This window comes from Oncorhynchus keta, chromosome 1 (genome assembly GCF_023373465.1).
Source record: "Oncorhynchus keta strain PuntledgeMale-10-30-2019 chromosome 1, Oket_V2, whole genome shotgun sequence".
In the NCBI taxonomy this organism is placed as follows: Eukaryota; Metazoa; Chordata; class Actinopteri; order Salmoniformes; family Salmonidae; genus Oncorhynchus; species Oncorhynchus keta.
Window position 1 is genome coordinate 93,754,849 of NC_068421.1, and position 13,745 is coordinate 93,768,593.

The 13,745-nt window shown below is 44.2% G+C and overlaps 1 protein-coding gene across 1 annotated transcript in view; it reads left to right on the forward strand.

The window, feature by feature from the left end:
- Positions 1–13,745, forward strand: part of farp2 (FERM, RhoGEF and pleckstrin domain protein 2) — a 110,604-nt gene that overhangs the window by 32,668 nt on the left and 64,191 nt on the right. Inside the window, 8 exon segments of the mRNA XM_052466222.1 lie at positions 2,504–2,546; positions 2,632–2,710; positions 4,612–4,709; positions 5,027–5,141; positions 10,804–10,895; positions 10,898–10,950; positions 11,074–11,169; positions 13,483–13,646. Of these exon segments, the coding sequence (XP_052322182.1) occupies positions 2,504–2,546; positions 2,632–2,710; positions 4,612–4,709; positions 5,027–5,141; positions 10,804–10,895; positions 10,898–10,950; positions 11,074–11,169; positions 13,483–13,646 (740 nt within the window).

A 13,745-nucleotide genomic window follows, 5' to 3' on the forward strand; every position in this document is an offset into this window, starting at 1 on the left:
GCCTAGAAACACGAGCAATGGACATGAGACCGGTGGAAATGTGTCCTTTTGGTCTGAGTCCAAATTTGAGATTTTTGGTTCCAACCGCAGTGTCTTTGTGAGACGCAGAGTTGGTGAACGGATGATCTCTGCATGTGTGGTTCCCACCGTGAAGCATGGAGGAGGAGGTGTTATGGTGCTTTGCTGGTGACGCTGTCTGTGATTTATTTAGAATTCAAGGCACACTTAACCAGCATGGCTACAACAGCATTCTGCAGCGATACTCCATCCCATCTGGTTTGCGCTTAGTGGGACTATCATTTGTTTTTCAACAGGAGAATGACCCAACACACATCCAGGCTGTGTAAGGGCTATTTGACCAAGAAGGAGAGTTTTAGTGCTGCATCAGATGACCTGGCCTCCAGTCACCCGACCTTAACTCAATTGAGATGGTTTGGGATGAGTTGGACCGCAGTGAAGGAAAAGCAGCCAACAAGTTCTCAGCATATGTGACAACTCCTTCAAGACTGTTGGATAAGCATTCCAGGTGAAGCTGGTTGAGAGAATGCCAAGAGTTTGCAAAGCTGTCATCAAGGAAAAGGGTGGCTACTTTGAGGAATCTCAAATAATAAAATATATTTAGATTTAAAACGGTTTTGGTTACTACATGATTCCATATGTTTTATTTCATAGTTTTGATGTCTTCACCATTATTATACAATATAGAAAAAATAAAACTTGAATGAGTAGTGTGTCCTAACCTTTAACCTTTGACTGGTACTGTACATAAAAATGGCCCGGATGTGGTGTAAAAAAACTTTCTTAATTAATATGTTGCATCTGGACACATACTGAAAAGGAATCTCGGACACATGGGAGAAAATGAAAAGGCGGACACATGGGAGACTGTTAGGATGTATGAAAAGGCAAAATGGGAGACCTTTGGGAGACTGTTAGGATGTTAGGCATCTCGGACACATGGGAGACTGTTAGGATGTATGAAAAGGAATCTCGGACACATGGGAGACTGTTAGGATGTATGAAAAGGCATCTCGGACACATGGGAGACTGTTAGGATGTATGAAAAGGAATCTCGGACACATGGGAGACTGTTAGGATGTATGAAAAGGAATCTCGGACACATGGGAGACTGTTAGGATGTATGAAAAGGCATCTCGGACACATGGGAGACTGTTAGGATGTATGAAAAGGCATCTCGGACACATGGGAGACTGTTAGGATGTATGAAAAGGAATCTCGGACACATGGGAGACTGTTAGGATGTATGAAAAGGCATCTCGGACACATGGGAGACTGTTAGGATGTTATGAAAAGGCATCTCGGACACATGGGAGACTGTTAGGATGTATGAAAAGGCATCTCGGACACATGGGAGACTGTTAGGATGTATGAAAAGGCATCTCGGACACATGGGAGACTGTTAGGATGTATGAAAAGGCATCTCGGACACATGGGAGACCGTTAGGATGATGCCTTGTGTTAGGATGTATGTTCAAAAGGACAGACTCATGGGGCGTTTTCAGATGCCTGCGAGGTTCACTGGATCCATCCTGTGGTCTGTCCATCCTGTGGGGGAGGTCTGCGGTTCAGTCGGATCACAGTTAAGGCAATCTAACAGCCAACTTCAATCTAACAGCCCCCCGTGACCGTGAAGTGAAACTATTTAAGTTTTAAAGCACATTTCTTGCAATTTTGCTCTAGGGTGGAGGCAAATGTTTGCAACGGGCCCCACCCTGGTTGGTAATTTGAGCATGCTTACTACAAATTTAGATAGCTGGCCGCTGGACTCATTTACCAATTATAAAAAAATGTGCTGACAATGTGCTAGTTAAGTGACTCTGTGACATAACGACATACTGCTGATGCACAACCACATTTTATTTTTGAATTGTACCTTGTGTGTTCCACTATTCTAACTCTCAACAATAAGTTGAGACCCCGACGGAGTTTGTGCATACACAAAAAGGGGGCTGCCAGTCGCCCATCCCTGGTTTTGACCTTCCACAATTTGAAAGTGATCTTGATGTCCTTTCCTCACCTAAGGTCAAAGGTTATGCCGGGTGGCTGTTGTCTTAACGACACTGGACTCCTGCTGTCCTGTGTTCTTTCATATAGAGAGGAGCTGAGGACTGCTATAGAGGTGTGAACTGTGTAGGAATAGAAGGAGCATTCCTCTCTCCGTCAGGCCCCAGATGTGATGAAGGGAGAGGGGTGGGGGGGGGGGCCTCCGCAATGTGGCTGTGGAGCCAACCCTCAAATACTCCCGAACCCCGCCCCTCAACTGTCACTCACAGCATCCACCACTGTCACCAAGGCAGCCATCTACATGGCTGTGGTCCCATCACGCCTGAATTATGACTGTTTGGACAGTACTTTCTCTTGGACCCACTAGGCCACAAACAGGGCAGAGAGGAAGGACTATGTTTCCTAAGCTCTCAAGCATTCCTTTTTTTTAAAATGATAATTAAGGCTCATCGGTAATTTATTTTTTATTTTTTTCCAGGTTTGGTTGGAACCCACAAAGCTTGTTGTAAAACAAGTGAAGAGTAAGTTCACACAGACATGGTGCATTTCAAACAGAACTGGACTTATTGTGAGGTGTAGTTTTTAACGTCTGTTTGTTTGTTTCAGGACCCATGAACACCCTCTTCAGGCTGTCCGTGAAGTTCTTTCCCCCTGACCCTGGTCAGCTGCAGGAAGAGTACACTAGGTCTGATTGTCCCTCACGCTCTCTCTGTGTCTCCAATGCCACCTTTATTTAGTGTTCTACTTGTGGTAGGGTGCAATTTGGGTCAAAAGTAGTGCACTATATGGGGAATAGGGTGCCATTTGGGTCAAAAGTAGTGCACTATATGGGGAATAGGGTGCAATTTGGGTCAAAAGTAGTGCACTATATGGGGAATAGGGTGCAATTTGGGTCAAAAGTAGTGCACTATATGGGGAATAGGGTGCCATTTGGGTCAAAAGTAGTGCACTATCTGGGGAATAGGGTGCCATTTGGGTCAAAAGTAGTGCACTATATGGGGAATAGGGTGCCATTTGAGACATCCTCTGTGCCGTAGTCGCAATAAACATGCACAGGACAGCTGTCATAAGCTTTTTAATTGTTCAGTCGTTATTTTTGCAAAAAGCTGATGACGTTGACGAGCTTAACCGGGTGTTATGGTTATTATTATAGAGGCCGATGACCAGATGTATACTATAAACTAAAGTCCTGACCTGTGTTTACACACGTGCATTTGGGAAAGTATTCAGACCCCTTCACTATTTTCCTCTAATGCACTGTAACTGTTTCTCTAAAGTCCTGCCCCTGTTTCTCTAAAGTCTTGCCCCTGTTTCTCTAAAGTCTTCCTGTTTCTCTAAAGTCCCCTGTTTCTCTAAAGTCTGCCCCTGTTTCTCTAAAGTCTTGCCCCTGTTTCTCTAAAGTCTTGCCCTGTTTCTCTAAAGTCTTGCCCCTGTTTCTCTAAAGTCCTGCCCCTGTTTCTCTAAAGTCCTGTCCCCTGTTTCTCTAAAGTCCTGCCCCTGTTTCTCTAAAGTCCTGCCCCTGTTTCTCTAAAGTCCTGCCCCTGTTTCTCTAAAGTCCTGCCCCTGTTTCTCTAAAGTCCTGCCCCTGTTTCTCTAAAGTCCTGCCCCTGTTTCTCTAAAGTCCTGCCCCTGTTTCTCTAAAGTCCTGCCCCTGTTTCTCTAAAGTCCTGCCCCTGTTTCTCTAAAGTCCTGCCCCTGTTTCTCTAAAGTCCTGCCCCTGTTTCTCTAAAGTCCTGCCCCTGTTTCTCTAAAGTCCTGCCCCTGTTTCTCTAAAGTCCTGCCCCTGTTTCTCTAAAGTCCTGCCCCTGTTTCTCTAAAGTCCTGCCCCTGTTTCTCTAAAGTCCTGCCCCTGTTTCTCTAAAGTCCTGCCCCTGTTTCCTAAAGTCCTGCCCCTGTTTCTCTAAAGTCCTGCCCCTGTTTCTCTAAAGTCCTGCCCCTGTTTCTCTAAAGTCCTGCCCCTGTTTCTCTAAAGTCCTGCCCCTGTTTCTCTAAAGTCCTGCCCCTTTTTCTCTAAAGTCCTGCCCCTGTTTCTCTAAAGTCCTGCCCCTGTTTCTCTAAAGTCCTGCCCCTGTTTCTCTAAAGTCCTGCCCCTGTTTCTCTAAAGTCCTGCCCCTGTTTCTCTAAAGTCCTGCCCCTGTTTCTCTAAAGTCCTGCCCCTGTTTCTCTAAAGTCCTGCCCCTGTTTCTCTAAAGTCTTGCCCCTGTTTCTCTAAAGTCTTGCCCCTGTTTCTCTAAAGTCTTGCCCCTGTTTCTCTAAAGTCTTGCCCCTGTTTCTCTAAAGTCTAAAGTCTTGCCCCTGTTTCTCTAAAGTTTGCCCCTGTTTCTCTAAAGTCTTGCCCCCCTAAAGTTTGCCCCTGTTTCTCTAAAGTCCTGCCCCTGTTTCTCTAAAGTCCTGCCCCTGTTTCTCTAAAGTCCTGCCCCTGTTTCTCTAAAGTCCTGCCCCTTTTTCCTTCCCAACTACCGGTTGGCCCTAGACATGGAAACACGATTTCTCTAGTACACCAGGGTGTATACTTCAGTGTAACACACCGGTGTCCATATTGAAAAAGCAGCGTAAACTAAAACCCTGTGTGTGTGTTTCCCCCAGGTACCTGTTCTCCCTGCAGATGAAGCGAGACCTGCTCGAGGGCAAGTTGAGCTGTACAGAAAACACAGCTTCCCTGCTGGCCTCACATCTCCTTCAATGTATGTCTGATGATACAGGCTCTTTTTTCCGTCTAGTGTCGTAGATAAACGATTACGCTTTATTTTGAAGAGCGTGTACAGTATGTACTGATTATGACTGTGTTATGAAGTCTGTCCCTAAAGGCTACCCTTTCTATAAAGTGTTATCAAATAAACAACTGTTCTAGCTGCATCTAATACACATTTATATTGACGATGGATAAATCTGATTTTGATGTCCTTCTTTTTTAAATTTTAGTAGCATTATTAACATGGTGCTATGTTGCTGCATTTATAACACTGCCCCCGCCGCCCCCCTCCCTCGCCTCCAATCACAGCTGAGATAGGGGACTATGACGACCTGGCGGACAGGGACTTCCTGAAGCTGAACAAGCTGCTGCCCAATCAGGAGAGGATACAGGAGAGGATCATGGAACTGCACTACAGACACCTGTGAGTCGCTACGTCCTTCTGTCCTCTCCTCACACCCAGTGAAACTAACCTCTGTCCTAGCCTGGTCCCAGACCTATTTCTACTGTTAAAACCAACTCCTTTGTCTATCTGCATGACAATGATTATAGGAGTTGGCAAGATGACACAAACAGATCTGGGACTAGTACTCTGTACTGCATACTCAGTCCATGTTCATTTCGCTCCTTGCTATTGGCAGTGCGATTTCCACGTTGTGCTGACAACAGATAAATATTTCTTGTCACATTTTTCCAATGTTTTGAGAGGACATGAAAGGTCCTTTTTGTTTAACTTCAACACTTCACAACATGAATGAATTTCCTCCTTGGAAGGAGGAGTATAAAAACGTCTTCGTCTCTCTACGTCATGAGTTACATGTTTCTCTAACAGGTACATGCCAGTACTCCCCAGTAACCTCAGCCAGTGTCTTATCCGCCTGTGTCCTGAATGACACCCTCATCAGATCACATGTTTAGCAGATGTTATTGTGGGTGTAGCGAAATGCTTGTGTTTCTAGCTCCAACAGTGTAGTAATATCTAGCAATTCTCAACAATAAACACAAACCTAAAAGCATAAGAATGGAATTAAGGAATATATAAATATTAGGATGAGTAATACAGGAGTGGCATTGACTAGAATACAGTAGAATAGAATACACTATATACATATGAGTAAGGCAAATTATGTAAACATTATTGGAGTGGCGTTCCGTTATTGGAGTGGCCGGCGTTCCGTTATTGGAGTGGCCGGCGTTCTGTTATTGGAGTGGCCGGCGTTCCCGTTATTGGGTGGCGTTCCCGTTATTGGTTCCGGCGTTATTGGAGTGGCCGGCGTTCCCGTTATTGGAGTGGCCGGCGTTCCCGTTATTGGGCGGCGTTCCCGTTATTGGAGTGGCCGGCGTTCCCGTTATTGGAGTGGCCGGCGTTCCCGGCGTTCCCGTTATTGGAGTGGCCGGCGTTCCCGTTATTGGAGTGGCCGGCGTTCCCGTTATTGGAGTGGCCGGGCGTTCCATGTATATAGGGCAGCAGCCTCTAAGGTGCAGTGTTACATAACTGGGTGGAAGCTGCCTAGTGATGGCTATTTAACAGGCTGCTGGCCTTGGGCTGTTTTTTTCTCTCTCTCGGTCCCAGCTTTTATGCACCTTATGCACCTACATTTAAGTACTGACGCCTCGCCTTCTGGATGATAGCAGGGTATTTGTATTTATTATGGATCCCCATTAGTTCCTGCCAAAGCAGCAGCTATTCTTCATGTGGTCCTGCAAAATTTAAGGCAGTTTATAAATGTTTAAAACATTACAATACATACACAGATGTCACAACACACTGTGTGCCCTCAGGCCCCTACTCATCACTACCACATCTACAGTACTAAATCCATTCGTATGTTATCGTGTGTGCACGTGTCTTTGCCAAATGTTTGTGTTGCTTCACAGTCCCCCGCTGTTCCATAAGGTATTTTTAAAAATCTGTTTTTTTTTTAATGTAATTATACTGCTTGTGTCAGTTACTTGATGTGGAATAGAGTTCTATGTAGTTCTGTGCACCTCCCATAGTCTGTTCTGTACTTGGGGACTGTGAAGAGACCTCTGGTGGCATATCTTGTGGGGTAATGCATGGGTGTCAAAACTGTGTGCCAATAGTTTAAATGGACAGCTCGGTGCATTCAACTTGTCAACCTCTTGTAAATACAAGTAGTGACGAAGTCAATCTCTCCTCCACTTTCAGCCAGGAGAGATTGACATGCATATTATTAATATTAGCTCTCTGTGTATGTCCAAGGACCAGCCGTGCTGCCCTGTTCTGATCCAATTGCAATTTTCCTTAGTCCTTTTTTTGTGGCACCTGACCACACAACTGAACAGTAGTCCAGGTGTGATAAAACTAGGGCCTGTAGGACCTGCCTTGTTGATAGTGCTGTTAAGTGTTGAGTCATCCGTTATTTTACACCTGCATTGTTTGCTGTTTGGGGTTTTAGGCTGGGTTTCTGTACAGCACTTTGAGATATCAGCTGATGTACGAAGGGTTATATAAATAAATTTGATTTGATTTGATCCACATACATAGACACTCTGGCTTTACTCAGTCAATGGCATGTCTGTAGTAAAAAAAAAAAAAAAGCGAGGGCCTAAACAGCTGCCCTGGGGAATTCCGGCCGTGGCTCCGGGTGTTTGTTGTCCTGCAGTCCCCTTGTCAAAACTAGTGCACTATATAGGGAATACGGTGCTATATGGGACGCAGACTCATATGGCACCTTATGAAGCTGGACCCAAGATGCATTTTTTTTAGCTGTTTCAGATCGTCTGCTTCACCTCCAGCACTGAACGTTGTTTGAAGCTAATGTCCCGGAGTCATCTTGGACATACTCTTTTTTTAGTTTTTAGTTTGTTTTACAAGTGGTTCAGGCAGCACGAAATTGTTTTGAATAGCTTGATAATAAGATTACAAACAACGTTTATTTGGATATCCATAAACCTGTGTTAACTTTTTACCTAAAAAGGAACATTATCTCAGATATTTCTGCTGACATAGACGCTTTTTTAAAAATCGCACATAAAACGTAGTCAATAGACAACTAAATGTGACTGTGTCTCTGGGAGGAGTTGAGTCTGGCAGCTGTTCAGAATTCAAAGGGCTCTTCGTGCTAATCTGGGTGTTCTAGCTCACTACCCTTTCCCACATTTTCAGCCTGCCTGTTCAAACACCCTTCCTTGAGCGTCTAGTGGCTTTCCATCCTTTTCTATAGACTGTGGTCCCTCTGGGCCCTGGTTAGAAGTAGTGCACTATAAAGGAAATAGGAGTGCATTTGGAATGCACACTGCCTCTCCTCTTCTCTCCTCAGAGTGACAATAGGCAGGTTTCCATTGACCCAGGTTTATTCCCCAAAAGCAATGTTGCAGAAGAAATATTTGCATCATATGCAATGGACAGATGTATAGGATATATAGATTTTTTTAAAGATCAACAAAAATGTTGTGACCAATGGGTGTCTAACTTCTTCACAATTATAACACTATAGCACTCCACTAAACTTAATTCCAAATAGGTACTGCTTGCTAAATAAAACATTTTCCACAATTTAAAAAAAATGTTTATTTGCACGACAAGGATCATCCTGACTTTCTAAAATGCTTGAATTTCTTCGACTTGCTTTTCTGGTTGGCCTGGAATGCAAGTTTCACCATCCAAATCTTCACCATGTCCCAGGTTGTGGTGATACGTTGGCACATGACAATTATTAAAACTTGGCCAACCATTTCTTGCATTCTATCCCATGCTGACTTTCGCCGGCTGTTTGAGACATGAAACAGATAGTGGGGAGGGCATACAGACTGTCTCCATTTTATTAATGTAACTGATAGGTGGGGAGGGCATACAGGCTGTCTCCATTTTATTAATGTAACTGATAGGTGGGGAGGGCATACAGGCTGTCTCCACTTTATTAATGTAACTGATAGGTGGGGAGGGCATACAGGCTGTCTCCATTTTGTTAATGTAACTGATAGGTGGGGAGGGCATACAGGCTGTCTCCACTTTATTAATGTAACTGATAGGTGGGGAGGGCATACAGGCTGTCTCCATTTTATTAATGTAACTGATAGGTGGGGAGGGCATACAGGCTGTCTCCACTTTATTAATGTAACTGATAGGTGGGGAGGGCATACAGGCTGTCTCCACTTTATTAATGTAACAGATAGGTGGGGAGGGCATACAGGCTGTCTCCAATGTATTAATGTAACTGATAGGTGGGGAGGGCATACAGGCTGTCTCCATTTTATTAATGTAACAGATAGCCTGGGGATGCCCTCCCCACCATCTGTTACATTAATGTCTGGAGACAGCCAATGTCCCCACCTGTCTCCATTTTATTAATGTAACTGATAGGTGGGGAGGGCATACAGGCTATCTGTTACATTAATAAAATGGAGACAGCCTGTATGCCCTCCCCACCTATCAGTTACATTAATACATTGGAGACAGCCTGTATGCCCTCCCCACCTATCTGTTACATTAATAAAATGGAGACAGCCTGTATGCCCTCCCCACCTGTCTCCATTTTATTAATGTAACTGATAGGTGGGGAGGGCATACAGGCTGTCTTCAATGTATTAATTTATTTAAAAATCCATGTAATTAGGTGTGGAATTGTTACGTCATGCTGTTTTTATCGACGCAAGACCGTGAGACGGAAACTCGCCCTAGCAGGCTATTGACGCAAGACCGTGAGACGGAAACTCGCCCTAGCAGGCTATTGACGCAAGGCCGTGAGATGGAAACTCGCCCTAGCAGGCTATTGACGCAAGGCCGTGAGACGGAAACTCGCCCTAGCAGGCTATTGACGCAAGGCCGTGAGACGGAAACTCGCCCTAGCAGGCTATTGACGCAAGGCCGTGAGACGGAAACTCGCTCTAGCAGGCTATCGACGCAAGGCCGTGAGACGGAAACTCGCCCTAGCAGGCTATTGACGCAAGACCGTGAGACGGAAACTCGCCCTAGCAGGCTATTGACGCAAGACCGTGAGACGGAAACTCGCCCTAGCAGGCTATTGACGCAAGACCGTGAGACGGAAACTCGCCCTAGCAGGCTATTGACGCAAGACCGTGAGACGGAAACTCGCCCTAGCAGGCTATTGACGCAAGACCGTGAGACGGAAACTCGCCCTAGCAGGCTATTGACGCAAGACCGTGAGACGGAAACATTCTACATGTAGACAACAAAATCAGTGGACAAGTTAATGGAAACATAGCTATTGATGTAGCAGCTCCTAGGTTGGCAGGCAGGGTGGTGGGTTATCTCCCCCCTCTGGCTGTTGGAGAGGACGCTCTGGCTGTGTCCCATATGGCATTCTATTCCTTAAATAGGGCTTAAGGGCCCTGGTCAAAAGTAGTGGACTATACTGGGAATAGGGTGCCATTTGGGACTTAGACTATGGCTTGTGCATGGCTCCTAGCCTCCTCCCTAGCACCCTGATCTAATCCCCCTCGTGTCAGGCCAGGCTATTTGATTAGCCAGACAGCCAGGAGGGGAGAGGAGGGCAGGGGGCAGGAGGAGGGGCATAAGGAGATTTCACAGCTTAAAGGATGAACAAAATTAGAATGCTGGGTGATGATCTGGCATACTGCCACCCTACTAACCAAAGACGAGCATCATGATTAGTTTGTACACACACGCGTGCGCTCTACTAGAAAACATTGAGATGATTGGCGATTGGATGGCTTTCCTCTTCTCCAACATGGCTGTTAGTCAAACATTTTGACATGTTTTCATTTAAGTCCTTGTAAGAGGTTAGGTCTGTGGAGGGGAGCTTTCGGGGGATTTATAGTCATTGTATTTATTTTTATTGCTAGAGTCACTCTTCGTCTCAGGAGAATCACCACAACTCATGTTGACACACGTCAGCCATTTTGTAAGTTCAACAGCCAGCCAGCCAGCCGTTCTCTCTGATCTTTCTATAGGTTGTAATACCAAGTAGACTGTTAATATTCAGTTTATCCACATCCTCGCTCATATGAGACAAATTCATAAATTAGACCAATAAAGTGAGCCAGAGATGGAACTGACGAATAGACATTCTTGTTTGCAAAGTCAAACTTCCACTGACCTGAAGTGAAACGGAACTGAACTTCCCTTGTGTCTCCCCCAGCGGGCAGACTCCAGCCGACTCAGACTTTCAGGTTCTGGAGATCGCCCGTAAACTGGAGATGTACGGCGTCCGTTTCCACCCAGCAGCCGACCGCGAGGAACGAAGATCAACCTGGCCGTGGCTCACATAGGCCTGCAGGTCTTCCAGGTGACTTGTAGTTCTACTGCTGACACACACACACACACACACCTCGCTCCACCTCTGAGAATGCACCCGAGGCCGCATCCCACAGGTTTCAGATGTTTTGTCTTCGGTCTCATTTTCTCCCAGGGTAACACCAAAATAAACACCTTCAATTGGTCCAAGATCCGAAAACTGAGCTTCAAGAGGAAACGCTTCCTGATCAAGCTATACCCAGAGGTTCATGTGAGTACTGTATTTCTGTCATCAAAGCATTGGAGGCAATCAGCAATTGAAAAAAATGAAGTGTTCTCGCTTGTCCCTGTTTTGGTAAAAAAACTGAGGGATGAGAAATGTAACCAGTCTCCAATTTATAGACCAAGCTTTGGATGAAAACATTGACCATCCATGATTTATTTATTTCACCTTTATTTAACCAGGTAGGCAAGTTGAGAACAAGTTCTCATTTACACTTGCGACCTGGCCAAGATAAAGCAAAGCAGTTCGACACAAACAACGACACAGAGTTACACATGGAGTAAAACAAACATACAGTCAATAATACAGTAGAAACAAGCCTATATACGATGTGAGCAAATGAGGTGAGAAGGGAGGTAAAGGCAACATAAAGGCCATGGTGGCAAAGTAAATACAATATAGCAAGTAAAACACTGGAATGGTAGTTTTGCAGTGGAAGAATGTGCAAAGTAGAAATAAAAATAATGGGGTGCAAAGGAGCAAAATAAATAAATCAATGAAATACAGTTGGGAAAGAGGTAGTTGTTTGGGCTAAATTATAGGTGGGCTATGTACAGGTATGATATCAACATTATAGTTTTAATCATGTTTAATGTTGGCATTTTACTTGTATCATTAATTCATAAGTCCAAAGATTGATGTAGCATCTGCAGATTCAACACAAATTGGCTAATTGGGTGTCATCCAGAGCGTTGTTCTCTACCCTGTACAAGAAAAAAGTAGAAATCTGTCTTTACAAATCTATGTAAAGGGATCTGTGTTTTTTATCCTCAAGGTCTGTGCCAAGTTTGAACCATATACGGTGCATTCGGAAAGTATTCAGACCCCTTGACTTTTTCCACATTTTGTTACGTTACAGCCTTATTCTAAAATTGATGAGTGGAATTTTTTTTAAACATTTTTTTTTATCCATCTACACACAATACCCCCACAATGACTAAGTAAAAACTGGTTTTTAGAATTTCTTTACAAATATCACATTTACATAAGTATTCAGACCCTTTACTCAGTACTTTCTTGAAGCACCTTTTGGCGATGATATTACAGCCTTGAGTCGTCTTGGGTATGATGCTACAAGCTTGACACATCTGTATTTGGGGAGTTTTCCCCCTTCTCTGCAGCTCCTCTCAAGCTCTCCGGTTGGATGGGGAGCGTCTCTCCAGAGATGTTAGAACTGGTTCAAGTCTGGTCTCTGGCAGGGCCACTCAAGGACATCCTGAAGCCACTCCTCTGCATTGTCTTGGCTGTGTGCTTTGGGTTGTTGTCATTTTGGAAGGTGAACCTTCACCCCAGTCTGTCCTGATCGCTCTGGAGAAGATTTTTGTCAAGGATTCCTCTGTACTTTGCTCTTCATCTTTCCCTCTATCCTGACTAAAGGCCTGATTGGTGGAGTGCTGCAGAGATGGTTGTCCTTCTGGAATGTTCATCTCCTCAGAGGAACTCTGGCGCTCTGTCAGTGACCATCAGTTTCCTTGGTCACCTCCCTGACCAAGGCCCTTCTCCCCCTATTGCTCAGTTTGGCTGGGTGGCCAGCTCTAGGAAGAGTGTTGGTGATTCCAAACTTCTCCATTTGAGAATGATGGAGGCTACTGTGTTAATGGCACCTTCAATGCTGCAGAAATGTTTTGGTACCCTTCCCCAGAGCTGTGCCTCGACACAATCCTATCTCGGAGCTCTACGGACAATTCCTTCGACCTCATGGCTTGATTTTTGCTATGGGACATGATATAGACAGGTGTTTGCCTTTCCAAATCATGTCCAATCAATTGAATTTACCACCAGGTAGACTCCAATCAAGTCGAAGAAACATCTCAAGGATGATTCATGGAAACCGGATACACCCAAGCTCAATTTCAAGTCCCATAGTGAAGGGTCTGAATAGTCATATAAATAAATGTTTTAAAAATATATATTTTAATACATTTGCAAACATATATATATATATATATATAAAAAACTGTTTTCATTTGGTCATTTATAGGGTATTGTGTGTAGATTGAGGATTTTTATTCCTTTTAATCCAGTTTAGAATAAGACTTGTAATGTAACAAAATGTGGGAAAAGTTAAAGGAGTTTGTGTATACTTTCCAAATACACCATATATCTTTACAGCATTCATTCAATTTACATTCATGAGTGTAAACATTAGCATTCCAGTAATATTATATTGGACCACTTTGGGAATAACTTTTTTTTTTTTTTTTATTCCTGCTTTCAAACTATCTTATGGGAAGACATGTACATATTGTTCGATATTTTCGTATTTAATTTTAAAAATGAAAGGCCATATTTGAATTGCAGGGGCCTCATCAGGATACCCTGGAGTTTCAGATGGTCAGTCGGGACCAGTGTAAGATCTTCTGGAAGAATTGTGTGGAACATCACTCGTTCTTCCGCCTCTTGGATCAGCCGCAGCCCAAGTCCAAAGCCATTCTCTTTAGTAGGGGATCGTCGTTCAGATACAGGTATCTCTGCTTTCTGCTGAATCATACGGAGGTAGATTTTGTTAAAAGTTGAGGTAAAATGTTCACTGATGTGAAGTGTAACCATGTAGTGTACAGCTT